The sequence below is a fragment of the Macaca nemestrina genome, chromosome X, assembly GCF_043159975.1.
Source record: "Macaca nemestrina isolate mMacNem1 chromosome X, mMacNem.hap1, whole genome shotgun sequence".
Taxonomy (NCBI): Eukaryota; Metazoa; Chordata; class Mammalia; order Primates; family Cercopithecidae; genus Macaca; species Macaca nemestrina.
Window position 1 is genome coordinate 1,203,004 of NC_092145.1, and position 23,977 is coordinate 1,226,980.

Sequence of the window (23,977 nt, forward strand, 5' to 3'; positions counted from 1 at the left end):
GTTTTTTTCTTGTAAATTTGTTTGAGTTCTTTGTAGGTTCTGGATATTAGCCCTTTGTCAGATGAGTAGATTGCAAAAATTTTCTCCCATTCTGTAGGTTGCCTGTTCACTCTGATGGTAGTTTCTTTTGCTGTGCAGAAGCTCTTTAGTTTAATGAGATCCCATTTGTCAATTTTGGCTTTTGCTGCCGTTGCTTTTGGTGTTTTAGACATGAAGTCTTTGCCCATGCCTATGTCCTGAATGGTACTACCTAGGTTTTCTTCTAGGGTTTTTATGGTATTAGGTCTAACATTTAAGTCTCTAATCCATCTTGAATTAATTTTCGTATAAGGAGTAAGGAAAGGATCCAGTTTCAGCTTTCTACTTATGGCTAGCCAATTTTCCCAGCACCATTTATTAAATAGGGAATCCTTTTCCCATTTCTTGTTTCTTTTTCTTATGTCACTGCATGGGATAAGAAGTCCAAGAAATTACTAATAGTCATGGTGACAATACGGACCCTTGTATCATTCCTGATCTCAGATAGAAAGCTTCTAATATTTCACCATTACAATGTGGTTTGCTGTGGATGTTTGTAGATATCATTCATTAGGTTAAAGTCATTCACATATTTTCTACTTTGCTAACTGTTATTTTCTAAAGTCATGAATGGATGTATTTCTTCTATTTTTAATTGACAAATAATTGTATACATTTATGGGGTACAATATGATGTTTTGATATACATCTATATCATGGAATGATTAAAATCAAGCTAATTAACAAACATTACCTAATATAATTATCATTTTTTGTGGTTGAAACACTTTATAATCATATTATTTTTATCATGTTAATGTCAAGAAATTCACTGGATAATTTTTTTAGTGCTAAACTAACCTTGGCAAACCCAACTTTATCATGATACCTTTCCTTTTTATAAATTACTAGATTTGTTTTGCTCATATTTTGTTTAGAACTTCAAAAAAAAATCTATGTTCATGAGGGAGATCATCCTGTAACTTTCTTTTCTCATGACATCTTTGGTTTTGGTAAAAATGTTATGTTGACGTCATAAAATGTGGATTTATTTCTGGGTTCTCTATTCTGTACCATTGGTCTGTGTGTCTGTTTTCATACCAGTATCATGCTGTTTGGGCTATTGTAATTTTGTATATTTTGAAATGAGGTAGTTTGATGCCTCCAGCTTTGTTCTTTCTAAATTTTTTTTTTTTGGAAACAAAGTCTCATTCTGTCACCCAGGCTTCAGTGCAGTGGTGTGATCATAGCTCACTACAGCCTCAAACTTCTGGGCTTAAATGATCCTCCCACCTCAGTCCCCCAAGCTGCTGGGACTACAGGCTCACGCCACCAAACTTGGCTAATTTGAAAAAAAAATTTTTTTTGTAGAGACAGGGTCTTGCTATGTTGCCCAGACTGGTCTCGAACTCCTGGCCTCAAGCAATCCTCCCACCTCAGCTTCCCAAAGTACTGGGATTACAGACATGAGCCACTATGTCCAGCCCAGATTTGTTCTTTTTGCTCAGTACTGCTTTGGATGTTCAAGGTCTTTTGTGGTTCCATATACATTTTAGGATTGTTTTTTTCTATTTCTGTGAAGAATGTAATTGATATACTGATATTTTGATAGAGAGTGCATTAAATCTGTAGATTACTTTGGGTAGCATGGTCATTTTAACAATATTAATTCTTCAGATCCATGAGCATTTTCTTTTTTTTTTTGAGATGGATTCTCACTCTGTTGCCCAGGCTGGAGTGCAGTGGCGTGCTCTTGACTCATTGCAACCTCTGCCTCCCAGGTTCAAGCGATTCTCCTGCCTCCGCCTCCCAAGTAGCTAGGATTACAGGCATGCGCCACCACGCCCAGCTAATTTTTGTATTATTAGTAGAGATGGGGTTTCCCCATGTTGATCAGGCTGGTCTCGAACTCCCGACCTCAGGTGATCCACCCGCCTCAGCCTCCCAAAGTGCCGGGATTACAGGTGTCAGCTACCGTGTCCAGCCAGATCCATGAGCATTTTAATACTATTAATTCTTTCCATTTGTTTGTGTCCTCTTCAGTTCTTTTTATCAGTGTTTTGTAGTTTAGTTTTCATTGTACAGGTCTTTCACCTCTTTGGTTAAATTTATCCCTGGGAAATTTTTTGTAGCTATTGTAAATGGGATTGCTTTCTTCCTTTCTTTTTCAGCTAGCTCATTGTTGATGTATAGAAATGCTACAGATTTTTGTATGTTGATTTTGTATCCTGCAAACTTACTGAATTCATTTATCAGTTCCAAGAGTTTTTTGGTAGCATCTTTAAATTTTTCTGTATTTAATATTATGTCATGTGCAAATAGAATTTGTCTTCCTCTTTTCCAATTTGGATATCTTTTATTTCTTTCTTTTACCTGATTGCTCTGGCCAGTACGTCCAGTAATATGTTGAATAAAAGTGGCGAAAGTGGGCATTCTTTTCTTGTTCTAGTTCTTAGAGGAAAGGCTTTCGGCATTTCCCCATTCTCTATGATGTTGGCTGTGGGTTTGTCATATATGGCCTTTATTATTTTGAGGTATGTTCCTTATATGCCTAGTTTGTTAATAGTTTTTTTTAATCATGAAGGGATGTTGAATTTTATCAAATGCTTTTTATCATCTCTATTGAGATGATCATATGGTTTTTATCCTTGATTCTGTTGATGTAATGTGTCTCATTCTTGCATCCCTGAGGTTAATCCCACTTGATCATGTTGTATTATCTTTTTGATGTATTGTTTGACTCAGGTTGCTGGTATTTTTTAATTTTTAAAACTTTTATTTTAGGTTGCGCGTACATGTGCAGGTTTGTTACATAGGGAAACGCATGTCGCAGAGTTTGTTATACAGATTATTTCATAACCTAAGTACTAATCCTGGTATTTTGTTGAGGATTTTGCATTTATGTTCATCAGAGCTATTGGCCTGTAGTTTTCTTTTTTTTCTTGTGTCCTTGTCTGGTTTTGGTATCAGGGTAATGCTGGCCTCATAGAATGAGTTAGAGAGAATTCCCTTGTCTTCATTTTTTGGGGGATAGTTTGAGAAGCATTGGTGTCACTTCTTCAAATGTTTGGTAGAATTCAGCAGTAAAGCCATCAAGTTTCTGGGCTTTACTTTGTTGGGACACCTTTTTTTATTATTGATTCAATCTCATTACTCATTATTGGTTTGTTCAGGTTTTCTAGTTCTTTCTGATTCAATCTTGGTAGGTTTTACATGTCCAGGAATTTATCCTTTTCCTCTAGGTTTTCAAATTTGTTAATGTATAATTGTTCAAAACAATCTCTAACAACTCTTTGTATTTCTTTGGTATCTATTGTAATGTCTCCTTTTTCAGTTCTAATTTTATTTATCTGAGCATTCTTTGCTTTTTCTTACTCTAGTTACTAAGTGACTAAACCACTTAGTCTATTGGTTTATTGATTTTGTTTATCTTTTTGAAGAACCAACTTTTTCTGGAGTTCTGATGTGATCTTTATTATTTATTTCCTTACACTATTTTTCAGTTTGGTTTGCTCTTGCTTTTATAGTTTCTTTTTTCTTTTTAATTTTTGTGGGTACATGGTAGGTGTATATATGAGTACATGAGATGTTTTGATACAGGCATACAATGTGAAATAAGCACACCATGGAGAATGGGGTATCCATCCCCTCAAGCATTTATTCTTCATGTTACAAACAATCCAATTACACTCTTTTCATTATTAAAAAATGTACAATTAAGTTATTATTGACTATAGTCACCCTGTTGTGTGATCAAATATTAGGTCTTATTCTTTCTAATGAATTTGTGTATCCATTAACCATCCCCACCTCCCCCACAGCCCCCCACCCTGACTACCTTTCCCAGCCTCTGACAACCATTCTTCCACTCTTTATGCCTGTAAGTTCAATCATTTTGATTTTTAGATTCCACAAATAAGTGAGGACATGTGATGTTTGTCTTTCTGTACCTGGCTTCTTTCACTTAACCTCCTTAATGACCTTCAGTTCAATGCATGTTGTTGCATGACGGGATCTCATTCTTTTTTATGGCTAAAGAATACTCCATCGTATATATGTACCACATTGTCTGTATCTATTTATCTGTCGATGGGCACTTTGGTTGCTTCCAAATCTTGGCTATTGTGAACAGTGCTGCAGCAAACATAGGAGTGCAGGTATCTCTTTGATACACTGATTTCCTTCCTTTGGGGTATATACCCAGCAACTGGATTGCTGGATCATATGGTAGCTCGATTTTTAGTTTTCTGAGGAACCTCCAAACTTCTCCATAGTGGTTGTACTAATTTACATTCCTACCAACAGTGTACAAAGGTTCCCTTTTCTCCACATCCTCACAAGCATTTGTTATTGCTTGCCTTTTGGATATAAGCCATATTAACTGGGGTGAGAAGATAATCTCATTGTAGTTTTTAAATATATTTTTTATTTTAACTTTTGTTTTAAGTTCAGGGGTACATGTGTAGTTTATTAAATACGTAAACTTGTGTCATAGGGGTTTGTTGACTATTTCATCACCCAGGTATTAAGCCTTGTATCCATTAGTTATTTTTCTGATCCTTTCCCTGCTACCATCCTCTGCCCTCCAATAGGCCCCAGTGTCTATTGCTCCCCTCTATGTGTCCATGTGTTCTCATCGTTTATCTCTGACTTATAAGTGAGAACATGTGGCATTGGGTTTTCTGTTATTGTGTTAGTTTGCTAAGGGCAATGGCCTCCAGCTCTGTATATGTTCATGCAAAGGACATGATCTCATTAATTTTTATGGCTGCATAGTATTCCATGGTGTATATGGACCACATTTTCTTTATCCAATCTGTCATTGATGGACATTTAGGTTGATTCCATGTCTTTGCTATTGTGAGTAGTGCTGAAATGAACATATGTGTACATGTGTCTTTATGTTAGAATGATTTATATTCCTTTGAGTATATATCCAGTGATGGGACTGCTGGGTTGAGTGGTATTTCTGTTTTTCGGTCTTTGAGGAATCACCACACTGTTTTCCACAATGGTTGAACTAATTTACATTCCCAAAAACAGCTTGTAAGCATTCCCTTTTCTCTGCAACCTCACCGGCATCTGTTATTTTTTGACTTTTTAATAATAACCATTCTGACTGGTGTGGGATGACATATTATTGTGGTTTTGATTTACATTTCTTTAGTGATCAGTGATGTTGAGCTTTTTTGTATGCTTGTTGGCTGCGTGTATGTCTCTTTTGAGACAGTTTTGATTTGCATTTCTCTGATGATCAATAACATTGAGCACCTTTTCATATGCCTGTTTGTCACATGTTTGTCTTCTTTTGAGAAATGTGTATTCAAATCTTTGTTCCATCTTTTAATCAGATTATTAGATTTTTTTTTCCTATAGTTGTTTGAGCTTCTTAAATATTTTGTTTATTAATCCCTTGTCAGATGGGTAGTTTGCAAGTATTTTCTCCCATTCTGTGGGTTGTCTCTTCACTTTGTTGATTGTATTCTTTGTTGTGCAGAAGTTTTTCAAGTTCATATAATCCCATTTGTCCATTTTTGCTTTGGTTGTCTGTACTTTTGGTGTATTGCTGAAGAAGTTTTTGCCCAGGCAAATGTCTTAGAGATTTTCCCTGATGTTTTCTTGTAGTAGTTTCATAGTTTGATGTCTTAGCCTTTTTTCTCTAATGTTTTCTGGTAGTAGTTTTATAGTTTGATGTCTTATATTTAAGTGTTTAATCCATTTTAATTTGACTTTTGTACATGGTGAGAGATAGGGGTCTTAGTTTCATTCTTCTGGGTATGGATATCTAGTTTTCCTGGTGCCATTTATTTATGTGCCTGTCTTTTTCCCAGTGTATGTTCTTGGCACCTTTGTCAAAAATGAGTTCACTGTAGGTGTGTGGATTTGCTTCTGAGTTCCCTATTCTGTTCCTTTGGTCTATGTGTCTGTTTTTATGCCAGTACCATGCTGTTTGGTTACTGTAGCTCTGTAGTATAATTTGAAGTCAGGTAATGTGATTCTTCCAGTTTTGTTCTTTTTGCTTAGGATAGCTTTGGCTATTCTGGGTCTTTTATGGTTCCATACAAATTTTAGGATTTTTTTCTATTTCTGCGAAGACTATAATAGGTATTTTGGTAGGGATTGCATTGAATCTGTAGATTGCTTTGGGTAGTATGGACACTTTAATAATGTTGATTCTTCCAATACATGAACATGGAATATTTTTCTATTTTTTTGGTGTACTCTTCAATTTCTTTCAATAGTGTCTCATAGTTTTCATTATAGAGGTCTTTCACTTCTTTGGTTAAGTTAATTCTTAGGTATTTAAGTTTATGTGTGGCTACTGTAAATGGGATTACTTTTAAATTTCTTTTGCAGATTGTTCACTGTTGGCATATAGAAATGCTACTGATTTTTCTATGTTGATTTTGTGGCCTGCAACTTTACTGAATTCGTGTACTAATTCTAATAGTTTTCTTGTGTAGTCTTTAGATTTTTCCTAATATAAGGCAGAGGAGCCTCACTCCATAGCTACCACCACCCCAGGCCATGGGGAGTACTGTCTGCGCATGTTCCCTTAAGGCCCAAGGGTACTTTGGGAAGCTTGCAATGAATGCTGTCATATAAGAGAAAAAGTGCCTTCCTTTACTCTGATCCCATCTGCATTCTATCTGTCATAAATCTCTTAAAGTATCTGGCACGTGGATTATACCTATGCCTTTGATTCAGAGTTTGCCCTATATTTATGTTCTTTGATGACTTCAAAAGGGTCTGGTAGTGGAAAGGGAGTTAAGGGCTTGTGCTCACACATGCAAGTCCCACAATAAGACGTTATTCCATAATAGTTTCTAAGAATTATTAAGTACTTTGTGTGTTCTAGGCAGTGTTCTAAGTCCTTTCCGGAAGTCCTGTGAAACAGGTTCTATTATTGGCTTCACTTTACAAATTAGGAAACTGAGACAGAGAGAGGGTAAGTAACTTGTCTGGTGCCACACAGCTAATACATGGTGGTGTAGGGATTTACAACTAGACAGTCTGACTTCAGAGTGGTTTTTAACCAGTACTTGTACATCTTTAAACATATGTAAGCGTGGATATATACATATATACATACACATATATGTATATATAACATATATGTTTAATTCCATCAGTCTCTGTCACATTTATTCTGAGCTGGGAGTTGTCCTTGCATTTTAAGATGTTGTCAAATTTTAAGTTTATTTCTTAGAGGCCTCCTGACTTTTCACACCTCCAAGCTCTTGAGAGCTGAGGGCTGCTTTGCTCTGGCCTCCACATGCTGGGAGCACTTGCTGGACTCCTCTGCACCACTCAACACCGTTGGCCATTCTTTCCTTCCTGAGGCTTTCATGGCACCATACCCCCGAATTTTCCTCGTTAATCTATAGTTGCTCTTTCTCAAGATACTTCACTGACTTATCTCTTAGTTCTTTGAATCTTAGGATTCTCTAGAGTTTTGTACTTTTCTCAACACTTGCAACCTAGATAGTTTCATCTACTCTTACGGTTTTGACTGCCATCTCTAAGCTGCTAAATTCCCCCAAATTATATCTCATTTGAGTCCAGGCCCAGATATCTTGTTGCCTTCTGAACATCTTCTCTTTAAATTCAACAATTATTCTAAATTTTAATATCACATTGTTTATTGCATCCATCTGATGAGTTTCTAATCCTGGATAAATCCAAATGTCCTTTCTATGCATGCCTCTATCTGAGTAGCTTTTCTGGCCACAGACCTCAATTGAGCCCTTAATGCTGCTCCACAAGGCAGTTGTTTCTCTGTTCACCCTGTTCTCCTGCTCATTACAAGGAATATTTCAAACCTCTCTCTTCTCCTCAAACCTCCAGCTCAGAAGATTTATGTAATAAATGCAACAAGCATTTGTTAATTCCTTGCTATATCTCCTCCTAATTCACAGAGAACTCAAGCCATCGACTAGAAACTTCTTCAAAATCTGGTCTGATTTTTCATCTGTTGGGGAAATGTGTTCTGACTGCCCAGCTAGACTCTAATAGCAACTGTTGTGTTATGCTTCTCTTCCTCTCTGGACTCTAGTTTCAGTTGATATTGTTCTGCATTTCTCACCACCTTGGCTTATTTCTTGCAGCTGATGTAGAAGGCCAATCCTTAAGACACCGAGACAAGCGACTTAGTTTAAATTTGGTAAGTTCAACGCTCAGGTTCCTTTACGCATCAATTTTACCAAAATTAGCCTGATCTATATATATTCCCTTGAAATCTTTAAGATTCAACACTCTGAGTGTCTGAGGACTCTTCCAGTCTCCCCCTGAAGACTTGAACTTGCTTGGGAACTACAGGACTTGCTCAACTTGGTATAGCTACTTAAGGCATCACTTTATACTTAAAGTATTTGCATAAATTCATAACCCTCTGTCTTCCAGTGTCAGATCTTGGAGAGTTATCACCTGTACTAAAACGATAAGTCCAGAGGCAGAACTTGAGCTAGAGGCTTGTCTGACTTTGCTGAGGTAGTTCAGAGTTATACTTGGATAGTTTGGAACTGAAACCATATGTGCAGCTTTGGCTGCCCTCTGATAGCCGTTTCCATGACTGGTCTGTGGTTCCCAATCTGCATCTATTCTTTTGCAGCCATGCAGGTTCTCCCCAATGTACCCCACAGCTTCAGCCAGTATCGAAGACAGCTATGTGCCCATGAGCCCCCAGGCTGGTGCCTCTGGTCTTGGACCCCACTGCAGCCCTGATGACTACATTCCAATGAACTCAGGAAGCATCTCAAGCCAGTTGCCTGAGCTACCTGCAGACCTGGAACCTCCCCCAGTGAATAGAGATCTCAAGCCTCAGAGGAAACGTAAGCACTTGACCAGACCTGCTGTATAGGGGGAGGGGAGCAAGGTTCCAGTGGTTGCATAGAAAAGGTTTCTGTAAAGGAAGACCTAGAGAAACCATCTCAGAGGGCTGGAAAGTATAAGGTCAGGAAAGAAGTGGCTGGGATGGAATAGGAAGGGCTGGGGCACCTTGCTGCCTCAGATTGTCATGATAATAGGAGTTGGGGGACTTACAGGCACTGTGGCCTTGCAAATACAGCTGACAAAGTCAAGTTCATTCCAGAGGGCTCATCTTTGGCTGTTTCCCTAACAAGCCCAGGAATAAGTGATGGTGGATTAGAATGGAATCCCACCTGGCATCTCCCCATTAGACAGCACTTGAATGTAATCATAGTGCCAGCCTCTGTAAAGCAGTCAGGAATTGCCTTTGACACCAATTCCTGAAGGTCAGACCCAGTCACATGCAGTTTATCACTCATCGTTCTGTGCATGCCCATCAGCAAAGGTATTCAGGGGTAGAAGAGGATTTTGGCAATAATTAGGCTGACTCCTCTGTGCAGAGGGTGCCTTGCAGCTTCTGTCTTACTCCCAGGCAGCTTCTCTGGTCTGTTGAGCAGCATGGACAGACAGGGAGATAGATAGGAAAAGAGGGAAAGAGGAAGAGCAGGTCAGAGTGACTTATTAACTTCATTCTTACTCATCTTGCTCTTCCCAGTTGGCTGTGTGATTACAAGGGAGCATTGGTAGAATGACTGATCTCTTGTCCATTCCGACTTCTCTTTGCTCTTTAGAAAGCAAAAAAAGTCACTTCAGGTGGCTGTGCCCAAAGCTGCCAACTAAGACCACTACTCATGCCTGGTCTACTCCAGGCGTATTCCCTTAAATTTCAGTCAAACTACATTTATACATTTACAATGCATGTGCTGCATATGTAGTGCTGTGGTAGGCACTGAGTGGGATTCAAAGATGAGGAAGCAAGAGGCTTTTTCAGTCTGAGGGGGAGGAAGATATGTAAAATCCACCTGGACCACAAAATAGAATTATGAAATCGGTGCTAAGTAGGAGAACAGATCCTGTCTTATGAGGTTCAGAGGAAATAGCCATTAATTCTGGTCAGAAACAACAACAGAATTTTCTGTGATGTTGGAAATAATGACTATTGAACCCTTGAAATTTGGCTAATGTGACTGAGGAACTACATTTTAAATTGTATTTAATTTTAATAAATTTGCATATATGTGTAAATGGGCACGTGTGGCTAGTTGTCACGACAATGGACAGCGCAGCTCTGCAGGACCTTGTCATAGGCAACAGAAGATGTCTGATAGACTCAGGGTTGGAGATTTAGTGAGTGGATGCAAAGGTGGATACCTGGCCAGGACTAACTCAGGAAGATGGGCCACTGAGGTGGAATAAGGGTTGGGGCAGATACCAAGTGCTTCTCTAGGTGCCGAGGCTACTGCAGTGAACAGACCAGATACACCCCTGTTCTTCTGGAGCACAGTTTAGGCCCAGATAAATCATAGATGAGTGTATTATCACAAACTGGGGCTGTGCTGTGAAGGGTAAGTACAAGAACTTGAGAGCCCAGGCTGTGGGGCCTGATCTTGTCTGGAGGCAAAGAGATGGGGAAGAATGTTCTAGGCAGAAGGATCATCAGGTGGACAATGGATTGTAGGTGGGGAAGACTAGGACCTGGGTGATCATCTCTGCCTGTGATAAGAAAGGTAACATTTCCACTTCAGACACATTGGGTGTGAGGTAATAGGTGTTGCAATTCCACAAGGTCAGAGACTTTCATCTGCTTTGTTCATCCTGTGCCTTTGACACCTAGAAGCACGCGCGACATACAGAGACTTCTTAATAATGCCTTGCCACGTTGTTAACCTCCAGCAGGTAATATGACCATTTGCTCAGTATTTGTCTTTACTCCCAGTGAGGCAGGGGAGAGGAGGACAGTGAAATTCACACTCATCATCGGTGCTGCCTGTTAGTAAATGTGAATTTGGTGTGCTGGGAAAGTGAAATGTCATAGTTTTATAGCCTTTAGATTCTGGCCTTGACCTCCTGGATGTTGCACACTGTCTTGTAGCACGGCCACCTCCTCTGGACCTGAGAAACCTCTCCACTATCCGGGAGCATGCATCTCTTACCAGGACCCGCACTGTGCCTTGGTAAGACTGATTGCTCAAAAGAGCCTCATCCAGCACAAACATGCCTGGTGTGTGTTAGGCCTCTGATTAAATGTAGTTGAAGCCCATTTGATCTAGTTTAAGCCAAAGGAGGGGTGAGGTTTATTATCGAGAGCAAGAGCTGTTTTATAGATCACAAAGGGAGGAATATGACTGGGTCTCCCAGGACCCTGGAATCAGGAACTAGTGTGCTGTCGGGAACCCAAGGAATCTGCTCACTTCTGCTTCACTCTTCACATCTGTGCATTTCTTTGTCTTTGCAGTATTCTTTTCTCTGTTGCACAAACCCATGGTCAAAGATAGCTGTACCATACCCCCTGAACTTGTTTACATGCTACAACTGCAGTACCAACAGATGGGCTCTGAATTCAGATTTCCTGGGGAGAGAGAATTGTGTTCCCCAGTCTCAGTGGAACTGGCTATGGCCCAAGCCCAACTTTGTGAATGGGGTAGGACAAGGGAGTTCCCAGGTTCATGGGCTGGGTAGACAAACTTCAAAATGTAGTTGCACCCTTTCATCTCACCTTTTAGAAGTTGCCTATTTAGTCCTGAGCGTGGCTCAGGAGTTTCTCGGTTCACTCTAAATGCCACAAAACACAATTGCATTGTAAAGCAGAATTCTGCAATGAGCTGTATTTCCAGCCAAGACTGTGACTCAGCTCATGCTTCTGACTCAGAAGAAGGATGGAAGTTGGTTAGCGGTGTTGTGTCCTATCAGAGGAATGGCCATACATCCTCACTTTTCCTTACATTGAATAGAAACAAGAAGGCCCCAAAGGAGTTTATTTTTTTCTAAATGATATGATGCCCTCGTCCATTTAGAAAGCTCATGAACTGTGTCACATAGAGGGCCTGAGAAAAAGCAGCCTTTGTGAATTGGGAGCCATTTGCCCCAAAGTGGAGCAGAAACTGTTGGGCATTTTCTGCGTCTTCAGGAATTGCTTTGGCCGGAAGGAAGTTGTGTCTGGAAGAGGAGGACTGAAACCCCATGAGGGCCATGTTAGTTCCTGGCTGGCTTTCAGAGCAGCTGTAAGACATTGCTTTGACCTCATCTATATTTTTATTCTTAGCAGTCGAACCAGCTTTCTCTCTCCAGAAAGAAATGGTATTAATTCTGCAAGATTTTTTGCTAATCCTGTTTCCAGAGAAGAGGAAGAAAGCTACATCGAAATGGTAATCTTATATTTTTCACACTCTTCTTATCCTTCACCCCAACCTATATTCTTATGAGCTCATTAAAAAGGAAACACAGCCTTCAGTAAGCCCTGTGCAATTTTAAAACAACCACTTGATCGTAAAACCAGGCCATAAGCTTTTCTAGACTTGGAACAAATCAATTTGGAGTTAGCTTTTTTTCTTGCAACATTCGACTCCTCATACCATTTTGAGATTGCGGTATTTCAAGATAGCCCAGGGCTGAGGCTTGCTTAATTTGAAAATGGAAATGCCAGCAATTCTTTTCACCGAGGCTGTGATGTCCTGTTTGACCTCAATAGGTTTGTAGTTCTCTGGATGTCCAGAGTTTAAATTGTAAAAACTCAACATATTGTATGTTCCCTTCCACCAGAACACCTGGTGGCCCTGTCCTGACTGTTTCTGAACCTTCCTGGAGGATGAATCACTTAGAGTCCCATTGGGAAAGGTACAGTGCCCTGGACTGTGAGTGTGTATTAGCTTCTGGAAGACTCCTATTATGGGATCTTTCTATAGACCTGAGTGGATGCAGACTTGATTAACCATTCGCAGTTAAAGAGTCCTGATGTTTCCCTTCTAGCCTGTTGTTCCTTCTATTCTCTTCATCTTGGATGCTATTGAGAATATGGGCTTTTGAAGATGGAGAGGGACTTTTAGCACCTCTGGCAATTAGAAGATACTTTAGCCATGACAGTGCCTGTTCTGCAATTTAGAAATGTAGGGAACTCAAGAGAGAGCTTCTGTTCGAACTGTGAAATTTTGAAGAGATCTTAGAAGGACAGTGTTCAAGGCACTGTGACAATATACTCTTGAGAAGACATTTCTGCCTTCCTATATGCAAGGATAATCAGCAACTGAAAATCTAAAAATAGTAATCTCCAGTTAAGCTATTATTAAATGCTTCATTTTGCCTTCTTATTTTATTCAAATTGTGCTGTAAGTGCACTTAACCATATGCAGATGCAAAGTGACTCATACACAAATCTGTTACGGTCTTCCCAATATTTCTCACACTTAGTAATGGCCCTTGGGAAATTTCTAGAAGAAAACACTCTTATAAAGTGATGCTTAACAGCTGTGCTCTGTCTCCAGAGAACAGAAAAAGGAAGTGAATCTAAAACCCAATGGAAGCAAGTGCAGAGTCATTCCAGATACCAATGGTTCATTTCTGATCTTTGATGTTGTGAGAAAGATCAGTGTTTCATTAACAACAAAGTTAAGAATCGTTTGTTTGCCTAGGTTTATGATCACTGATCAATGACTGTCTCTGTGTATTAGTAGGCAACATGACACAGCAGATTAAGAACCCAGAACACTGGCTGATAGTAGCTATGATCTTGGGAACTGTCATATAAAAATGTTTAAAGGCTATCCCATCTTGTTCAATTGTGTTTTTTTAACTTTAGTAATAAGACAGTTTCATATGACTTTGATTTACATTATTTCACTTGTGCCACATAACAGCCCAATATGGTAGTCAAACCTAGTATGATTTGACTTTGATTTTGCGCATAAGTATATATGTTAAGTTGTTTTTTTTTTTCTCTTTAAGGGCAAGTTCTGATCTGAATGTAGTAATTAAGGCCAGGGGCTGAAACACGGTTTTGCTTTACTGAAATACAAGTTTTGCCATATATTCTTCTTTAAATGTTTGTGAAATTATAGAAAATTTAGAAGAATAAACATAATTTTAATATATGGGATTTCTTCTCTATCACTTTTTCAAGCCCTTTGGTTTCAATAGTCTTGTAAGGCTTTTATAGTAGAGTTCTAGACTCTTAAATCTCACATTAATTTTGTATTATGGTATTACATTACTTTTAAGTTTTTAGATCATTTTTACATCATACAGTGAAATTGACTTTCTCTTGGTGTGCAGTTCTACGAGTTTGAACATATATAGAGATTTGTGTAACCACCACCGTGATCAGAATACACAACAGTTCCAAAATCCCTCATGCTACCTCTTTACAGCCACATCCTCCCTTCACCTGTAACCCCTAGCAACCACTGATCTGTTCTTCATGACTATAGTATTGTCCTTTCAAGAATGCCACAAAAATAGAATCATACAGTACCTTTTAAAACTGGCTTCTTTCACTCAGAATGGTTTTTTTGAAATTCATCCATTGTTATATGTATTAATAGTTCCTTCCATTTTATTGCTGAGCAGTGTTCAAGCATATGGATGTGTCACATCTTGTTTGTCCCCTCACCCATGGAATGACATTTGGATTTTTTTTCAAGTTTTTAGGCAATTAGAACTGTTAGAAGCTTTCTTTTGCAGTTTTCAAAAAATACTTTTCTTGTAGTAAAGTTCTACTTTCTGTCTCTATGAACTTACCTAATTCTAGGTACCTCATATAAGTGGAGTCATACAATATTTGTCCTTTTGTGTTTGTCTTCTTTCATTTCGTCTGGTGTTTTCAAGATTCATCCACATTGTAGGATATATCAGAATTTCATTTATTTTTAAGGCTGAGTAATATTTAACTGTATAGACTACATTTTGTTCATCCATTCATCTGCTAATGGGCATTTAGGGTTGTTCCTACCATTGTCTATTATGAATAGTGCTGCTATAAACATTGGCATACAAGTGTATGTTTGACTTCCTGCTTTCAATTTGTTTGTATATATATGTAGAAGTGGAATTTCTGGATCATATGGTAATTCTATACTTAACTTTTTAAGGAGTTACCAAACTTGTTTTCCACAGTGACTGCACCATTTTACATTACTGCCAGTAATGCACAAGGGTTCCAATTTCTCCACATCCTCACTAACACTTTTTATTTATTTATTTATTTTTTTTTTTTGGAGACAGAGTCTCTCTCTATTGCCCAGGCTGGAGTGCAGTGGCACAGTCTCGGTTCACTGCAACCTCCACCTCCCAGGTTCAAGCGATCCTCCTAACTCAGTCTCCCAAGTAGCTGGAATTACAGGCGTGTACCACCATGCCCGGCTAATTTTTGTATTTTTAGTAGAGATGGGGTTTCACCATGTTGGCAAAGCTGATCTCAAACTCCAGACCTCATGTGATCTGCCTGCCTTGGACTCCCAAAGTGCTGGGATTATAGGCGTGAGCCATCACGCCTGACCTATTTATCATTTTTTATAATATATATCCTAATGAGTGTGAATTGGTATCTCATTGTGGTTTTCATATGCATTTCCCTAATGATTAATGAACATCTTTTTATCTACTTATTGGCCATTTATATATCTTCTTTGGAGAATTGTCTATTCAAGTCCTTTGCATATTTTTAAGTTAGATTGTTTCTTTTGTTGTTGTTGTTTAGTTATAGGAATTTTTTTAATGTATTCTGGATGTTAACCCCTTATCAGATACATGATTTCCAAATATTTTCTCTCATTCTGTGGGTTCTCTTTTCACTCTTTTGATAGTGTCCTTTGATGCACAGAAGTTTTTGATTTCAAAATTTTCTTTCCTTTTATTGCCTTGCTTTTGGTGCCATATCCATGAAATGGGATGCCAAATCCAATGTCATGAAGATTGTCTCCTATGTTTTCTTCTAAAGGTTTTATAGTTTTAGCTCTTATGTTTAGATCTTTGATCTTTTTTGAGTTAGTTTTTATATATAGTATAAGGTTAGAGTCCAACATCATTCTTTTGCTTGTGGACATTCAGTTTTCCCAGCACCATTTGTTAGAAAGACTGGACTATCCTTTCGATGTCGAATGGTCCTGGCGCTCTCATTGAAAATCTCATTGAAAATCAACATATGCAAGGATTTATTTCTTGGTCTATATGTCTGTCCTTATGCCAGTACCATACTGTTTTGATTAGTGTAGCTTTGTAGTAAGTTTTGAAATCAGAAAGTATGAGTCTTCCAACTTTGTTCTTCTTTTTTATGATTGATTTGTCATTTAAGGGTCCCTTAATATTACATGTGAACTTTAAGGACAGGGTTTTTTATTTCTGCAAAAAAATGCCATTGGAATTCTGATGGGGAATGCTTTGAATCTGCAAACTGTTTTGCATAATATTATCATATTAACAATATTAAGTCTTCCAATTCATGAACACAGATATCTTTTCATTTACTTATGTCTCCTTTACTTTCTTCTTATAGTTTTCAGTGTATAAGTCTTTGCCTCCTTGGTTAAATTTATTCCTAAGTATTTTGTTCTTTTTGATGATATTGTAAATGAAAATTTTTTAAAATTTCCTTTTATGATTGTTCACTATTAGTGTATAGAAATGCAACTGGTTTTTGAGTATTGATATTATATCCTGCAACTTTGCTGAATTTATTTTTAATTTATTATTAGTTTTTGTGTGGAATTTTTAGGGTTATCTATACATAAGGTTATATTATCAGCAAATAGAGATTACTTTACATCTCCCTTTCCAGTTTGGGTGTCTTTTCTTTCTTTTTCTCACCTGATTGCTTTGGCTAGAACTCCCAATGCTTTGTTGAATAGAAGTAGCAAAAGTGGACATGCTTGCCTTGTTTCTGATCTTAGTGGTATTTGACAGGTTTCTGCATGGATAGACGTCTTCATTTCTCTAGAGCCGTGGTTCTCAGCCAGTGTTGATTTTGACCCTCAAGGCATATTTGGCAATGTCTTGAGACATTTTTGATTGCTACAACTTGGAGTGGAGGAGGTAGTGCTAATGACATCTAATGGAAAAAAATCAGGGGGACTGCTATACATCCTACAATGCACAGGACAGCCCTCTCAACAAAGAACTATCCAGCCCCAAATGTCATTAGTTGCCACAGCTGAGAAATCCAGCTCTAGAATAAATACCTAGAAGTGGTGTTGCTGGGTCATCAAATATATGTTTAACTGAGTCATCAATTGTTTATTTAGCTTTGTAAGATACTGCCAAAATGTTTTCCATAATGGCTGTACCATTTTGTACTCCTACCAGCAACTTATGAGAATTCCGGTTGCTCCACCTCCTTTGCCAGCATAGTTGGTATTACCAGATTTTTAAATTTTCTACCTTCTAATAGATGTATATCGGTATCTCAGTATGGCTCTAACGTGTGCTTCCCTAATGGTAAATTATGTTGGACATATTTTGGTGTGTTTACTTGCCATCCATATATTTTCTTTGGTGGAGTATCTGTTTGATCTTTTTGCCAATTTTTAAATCAGGTTGTTTGTTTTCTTACATTGAGTTTTGAGAGTTCTTTATATATTCTGTGTACAAGTCCTCCAAAGGGGCTAGGCACGGTGGCTCACGCCTGTAATCCCAGCACTTTGAGAGGCTGAGGTGGGAGGATAATTTGAGGGCAGGAGTTCGAGACCAGCCTGGCCAAATGGTGAAACCCTGTCTCTACTAAAAATACAAAAATTAGCCGGGCATGGTAGCATGTGCCTGTAGTCCTAGCTACTCGGGAGGCCGAGGCAGGAGAATCGCTTGAACTCGGGAGGCAGAGGTTGCAGTGAGCCAAGATCATGCCACTGCACTCCAGCCTGGGTGACAGAGTAAGACTCTGTCTCAAAACAAAAACAAAAACAAACAAACAAAAAAAAAACCAAGTCCTCCAATGGATATATAATTTACAAATGTTTTCTCCATATCTGGAGCTTCTCTTTCCATTCTCTTCTGTCTTTTGCGGAGCAAACATTTAAAATTTAATTAAGTCCAATTTATTGATTTTGTTTCCTTAATAGATTGTTATCATGTCTAAGAACTCTGCCTAACCTAATTCATTAGAATTTTCTCCTTTATTTCCTTCTAAAAGAATTATGGTTTTACATTTAGGTCTGTGATCCATTTTAAGTTAATTTTTGTGTAAGATGTGAGGTGAAGTCGAAGTTGACATTTTGCATATGGATGGCCAAATGTTTCAGTACCATTTATGGAAAATATAATCCTTTCTTCACTGAATTTTCTTTGCACCTCTGTAATAAATCAGTTGGGCATATTTGTGTAGATTTTCTATTCTGTTCCATTGTCTGTCTCTTTGCCTATACCACACAGTCTTGATTATTGTAGCTTTGGAGTAAATTTTAAAATCAGGAAGTGTATTTTCTCGAACTTCATTCTTGTTTTTAAAACTTGTTTTTGTTATTCTACTTCCTTTGCCTTTCCATGTGTAATTAGAGTCAGATGTTCTTTATCTACAAAGCTATCCTGCTAAGACTTTTTTTTAATTGGAATTGCATTAAATCTATAAATACATTTGAGAATTGAGTCTTGACTATTCTGAATCTTCCAGTTAGTGAGCACAGTATAGCTCTCCATTTATTCAGATTGGGTTTTTTTGTTTTTTTTTTTTTTTTGGACGGAGTCTTGTCTGTTGCCCAGGTTGGAGTGCAGTGGCACAATCTCGACTCACTGAAACCTCTGCCTCCCGGGTTCAAGTGATTGTCATGTCTTAACTACGCAAGTAGCTGATATTACAGGCACACGCCACCACACCCAGCTAATTGTTTTGTATTTTTAGTAGAGACAGGGATTCACCATGTTGGCCAGGCTGGTTTCAAACGCCTGACCTCAAGTGATCCATCTGCCTCAGCCTCCCAAAGTGCTGGGATTACAGGCATGAGCCACCACACCCGGCTTATTTATTCAGATTTTCTTTGATTTTTTCCCCTCATAATTTTGTAATTTTTACATAGATCTTATGCATGTCCTATTAGATTTATATTGAAGTATTTCATTTTTGGAGCTATTATAAATGGTATTTTTAAAATTTCAGCTTCCAATGACCCATTGGTAGTGTATAGAAATATGATTGGCTGAGTTTAGTGGCTCACACCTGTAATCCCAGGACTTTGTGGGGGCTGATGTGGGAGAATGGCTTGAGCCCAAGAGTTCAAGACCAGACTGGGCAACAAAGTGAGACCCTGTCTCTACAAAAATGTTATTAAAAATTAACCATGCATAGTAGCTGTGCCTATAGTCCCAGCTAATCAGGAGGTTGAGACAGGAAGATCCCTTGAGCCCAAGAGTTTGAGGTTGCTGAATTAACTTATTAATTATAGGAAGTTTTTATTTTCTTCAGATTTCTTGGGATTTTTTTTTTTTTTTTTTGGTAGAGACAGGGTCTTGCTATGTTGCCCAGGCTGGTCTTGAACTTTTGAGCTCAAGCCATCCTCCCACCTCAGCCTCCCAAAATGCTGGGATTATAGGCATGAGCCACTGTGCCAGGCTTTAAGCCAGTCTTGTATTCTCTAGATAAACCCCATTTGGTCATGGTGTATTATTTCCTTGTATATATTGCTGCATTTCATCTGCTAATATTTTGTTGAGGATTTTCATGTCTGTGTTCCTAATGGGTGTTGATCTTTAGGTTTTTGTAGTGTCTTTGTGTGGTTTTGTTATTAAGGTCATGCTGGGTTCCTCGGGAAGTGTTCTCTCCTCTTCTAATTTCTGGAACAGATCGTGTAGAATTAGTTTTGTTTATTCTTTAAATTTTTGGTATAATTCACCAGTGAAACCCTCTGGGTGAATTCAATTTCTTTAATACAGGATAATCATCTATTTGATCTCGGGTGAATTATGGCTATTTCCTAGGAGTTTTCTAGTTTTACCTTCACATTTAGATTATATCACCTTGAATTAACTTGTGTGTGCTGTGAGATGGGGGTCAAGACTCATTTTTCCCCGTATGTTTATCTAATTGGTTGGCACCATTTATGTAAAATGACTATCATTTACTGACTATTCGGCAGTGCCATCTTTGCCATAAATCAAGTATCCATATATGTATGGGTTTTTTTATGGACTCTTAATTCTATTCTGTTGGTTTCCCTATCTTTGAACAATACGAACTCCCTTAGTTGCTGTAGCTTTATAAGACTCAATATCAAGGAAAGTAAGTCCTCCTGCTTTGTTTCCCTCCTCAAGGTTTTTTTTTTTTTCTTTGACTTTTCTACTCCCATAAAAATTTTAGAAGCAATTTTTTAATTTCTACTAAAAAAGGAAAAAAAATATTGTTCTTGGCAGGAAGGGTGGTCAAAATTACTTTATTCAACATTACTGGAGGTGAAACTACATTTATTCTATTTTTAAAATTTGATGGGACACTGGTAGGCAAGATAGCATGAAAAACACCTCTTATTATCAATATAATACATTTTTAAATCTAAAACTCAGCTGACAAGAAGGGAAGGGAAAAGAAATCTCTGGGGCCAAAAATATTGAGAAACGGCAACCCCCCAAATTAATACGAATTACAAATAATAGAATCAAATGTGGAAGTAGGCAGTTTTTGGAAATACTGGGTTTTGAATATAAAATAAGTAGTTTTACTATATTTAAAGAAATAAATGAGAAATTGAAAGTTGGATTAAGTAATGAGATACTATTAAAAATGACCAAGTAGATTGTAAGAGACCATTTACAACTTGTAGAAATAAAAACAAGAATGAAATTAGAAACTCAGTGGATCAGATAAACAGACTAAGCACAAAGAGTGATTTAGTGAGCTGGAAGATAATTTATGAAGAAGTTACTAATAAATCAGACAAGGAGTTAAAAACATGGAGAATATGAAAGAAATTTGGGACATGGAAGATAGAATAAGAAGGTCAAATATTTGTATAGTCAGAGTTTTTGAAGGAGATTATAGAAAAATAGGAGAGAAGCAATATGTCAAGGGATAATGCTAGAGTTGCTTACAATTCATGAAAGGTACCATTCCTCCACAAGCCCAAAGACTTACAAGCAGGTTAGTCTAATAAAATGTTAGTGGAGTATACATGGTGGGTATATTTTCTTTAATTTGGCTGAATGCTGGAAAAATTTTATAATAATAAGTTTAGAAAAACCCTACAAAAGTGAAATGAATAAAGGCAAGAACAGAAACTAACAAAATAAACAACAAAATCAGAGAGGATCAATACAGCTGTAATTGGCTCTTTAAAAAGACTAAAATTTAACAAAACTAATAAAAAAGATATTAATTCAAGTAAGTAATATTAAGAATGAAAAACAGATAATAATTGCAAATACATGAGAGATTTTTGTGAACAACTCTGTACCAATAAATTTGAAAACTTTGGTTATAGGCAAATTCTCTGGATTAAAAAAAAATCAGAAATTGACTCAAGTAGAAGTAGAAAACCTGAATGTTTATGTACCTATTAAAGACACTGAATCAGTAGGAAAATTTGTACTACAAAGGATCATAAGGCCCGAAAAACTTTGCAGATAGTTTCTACCAAAAAGAAGAGATAAGTGCAATCTTATATAAACACCTACCAGGAATGGGAGAAGAGAATATTGCTCACCTTACTTTATGAGGCTAAAATAATTTGATAAAACAAATAGCAATTACATAAGTAGAAAGTTGTAGGCCAATGTTACTCATGGATGCAGATTTTAAAATCCCACAGAAGAGTATATCTAACCAACTACTTATACACAAATGTTCGTAGAAGCATTTTTTCATAGTAGCCAGAAAGGGAAAACAACTGAAATGATCATCAACTGATGAATGTGTGAATAAAATGTAGTATAATATATAATGAATAATATTCCATTGTATTATGCAGCCATAAAAAGAAATAAAGTACTGACACATGAACCTCAGATGGAAGATTGACCACAAGCCTCCAGTTTCTCTCCATCCCCAAACACCCTCTAAAATAACAGTAAAGAAATCTGTTAAAGGCATAAATCCACAAAGATATGAAGAATTGGAGAAGAAAATAGCAGTAGCATATTGGAAACTGGAATGCAGGTAGATATGTAGTAAATGACTTAAAAGACCCCTCCCCGCCGCAAAAAAAAAAATAAATCTTAAATGTGGTGGAAGGCAGGCAAGAAGCAACTTGCCTTAGACTACCCAAAGAATTCAGGAATTGTCCACAGTAGGTAGTTCTGAAGTAGGGTTGAAGGGAAAGTAAAAGAAGTAGTAGTGGTCAAAGGCATCAGGTAAATTCCAAGATCCCTTCCCTCACTCCATGGAGGTGAAACACTGTGACTTTCCATCCCCCATCTCATAGAAAAGTTGAAGTGCAGTCTCTCTGGAGAGAGTAAAACAAAAGATCTCTGCACTGGGGGATACTAGACATATTTGACCATGAATACTATACTAACAACAAGGTGATTAAGTAAATAGGCATAATGGATATGAGAACCATTCTTAAGCCCTTTTCCAGAATGTTGACAACCAGACCTTTACAATTGAGTTTAGATATTAGAAAATATTTCTCTGGGCTATTTGAGCAGCCCAAGTGGCAAAATGTAGTTCCTAATATTGAGGGTTACTTAAGATAACCACCCAATGGGATCACCCTGCAGAAAACTCCAGAGTTGACAAACACCATCCATGTACACAAAGCTTCATGTTAGCTTTTTGGTCTTTCGCTCATAAGTATAAGCAACAGTTAGTGATTTCATGTGACATTTCAGGAGAACTCTAGCATGAAAGATTGAGACCAAAACAGGTTAGACGAAATAAGAACTATGCCAGAAGGAAAGACCTTTTTATTTATTTTTTATTTTATTTTTTTGTGAGGCGGAGTCTTGTTCTGTCGCCCAGGCTGGAGTGCAGTGGAGTGATCTCGGCTCACTGCAACCTCTGCCTCCCAAGTTCAAGTGATTCTCCTGCCTCAGCCTCCCGAATAGCTGGGATTCCATGTGCACACCACCATGCCTGGCTGATTTTGTATTTTTAGTAGAGACAGGGTTTCACCATGTTGGCCAGGCTGGTCTTGAACTTCTGACCTCAAGTGATCCCCTCACCTTGGCCTCCCAAAGTGCTGGGATTAAAGGCATGAGCCACTGTGCCCGGCTAGGAAAAGCCTTTTTAAAACTCTATTATTACCAATATTCTCAGGGAGATGAGCTATTACAGCCATAAACCAGGAATATCTATTAAGTCAACCAAGCACATTAACAGATTAAAGGAGAAAAATGATATATTATCTTACTAGATACAGAAAAAGCATTTGATAGAACTCATCTATTCATGAAAAAATCTATTAGTAAACAAGGAATAGAGGAATTTTCTTTAACGTCATAATAAATGAAAAATGAATCTTATAGAACCTATAGTAGATATCATACTCAGTGGTTAAACACTAAAAATATCTCCTAAAGAAACAAAATGAGTAAGAATGAGAAAGGAAGGAAGAAGACAAACAGTGATTATTCATAGATGAAGTGATAACTCAAAATAATCTGCTTATATGAGTGATAACTCGAAATAATCTACTTAGAAATAATTAGAATTACTAAGTTAGTAAAATAAATAATTACAATTAATAAAAGATATCAAGATTGATGGATATAAAGTCAATATACACAATCCAGTTGGATGTCTATATAATGGTAACAAACAGAAAAAAGAATTTAAACAAAACTTACCATTTATAGTAACAACAAACTGTAGGTATTTAGGGATAAATCTGACAAAAAAATATTGTGGAGAAAATTATTAAAATTTATCAAAAGACATTAAGGAGAATGAAATAAGTGGAAAAGTAGACCATGTTCCTGAATAGGAAGACTCAAATATTAAAGACATTACCTTACCAATTCCCTAAAAGAGATTTTTGAGGAACTTTGAAGCTGATTCTGGGGGAAACTAGGTTATCCATGTTGAGTAAAAACAACAACAAAAATGGAATGAATTTTATTTCTATTGCACCACCATATACAATATTAAAATCAGTTCAAGTGAGATTATTGCTTAAACACGGAGCAAATTATTACAAAACTTTATAATTTCAGGAAAAAATATAGATAAATAAATTATGACCTCAGCATAGGGCAGGATTCCTTAAACATAATGCAAGTGTAAGCCATGCAGGAAAAGATTGACATA

General features: G+C 37.4%; 1 protein-coding gene across 4 annotated transcripts in view; it reads left to right on the forward strand.

The window, feature by feature from the left end:
- LOC105468360 (GRB2 associated binding protein 3) overlaps positions 1 to 23,977 on the forward strand; it is a 71,789-nt gene that overhangs the window by 41,652 nt on the left and 6,160 nt on the right. For 3 of the 4 annotated variants that reach the window (XM_011718467.2, XM_011718465.2, XM_011718466.2), the window contains 4 exons: positions 8,127 to 8,182; positions 8,630 to 8,849; positions 10,919 to 11,000; positions 12,089 to 12,191. In XM_011718467.2, the coding sequence (XP_011716769.1) occupies positions 8,127 to 8,182; positions 8,630 to 8,849; positions 10,919 to 11,000; positions 12,089 to 12,191 (461 nt within the window). The remainder of the gene's footprint in view (positions 1 to 8,126; positions 8,183 to 8,629; positions 8,850 to 10,918; positions 11,001 to 12,088; positions 12,192 to 23,977) is intronic. The other variant, XM_011718468.2, reaches the window with a different exon arrangement.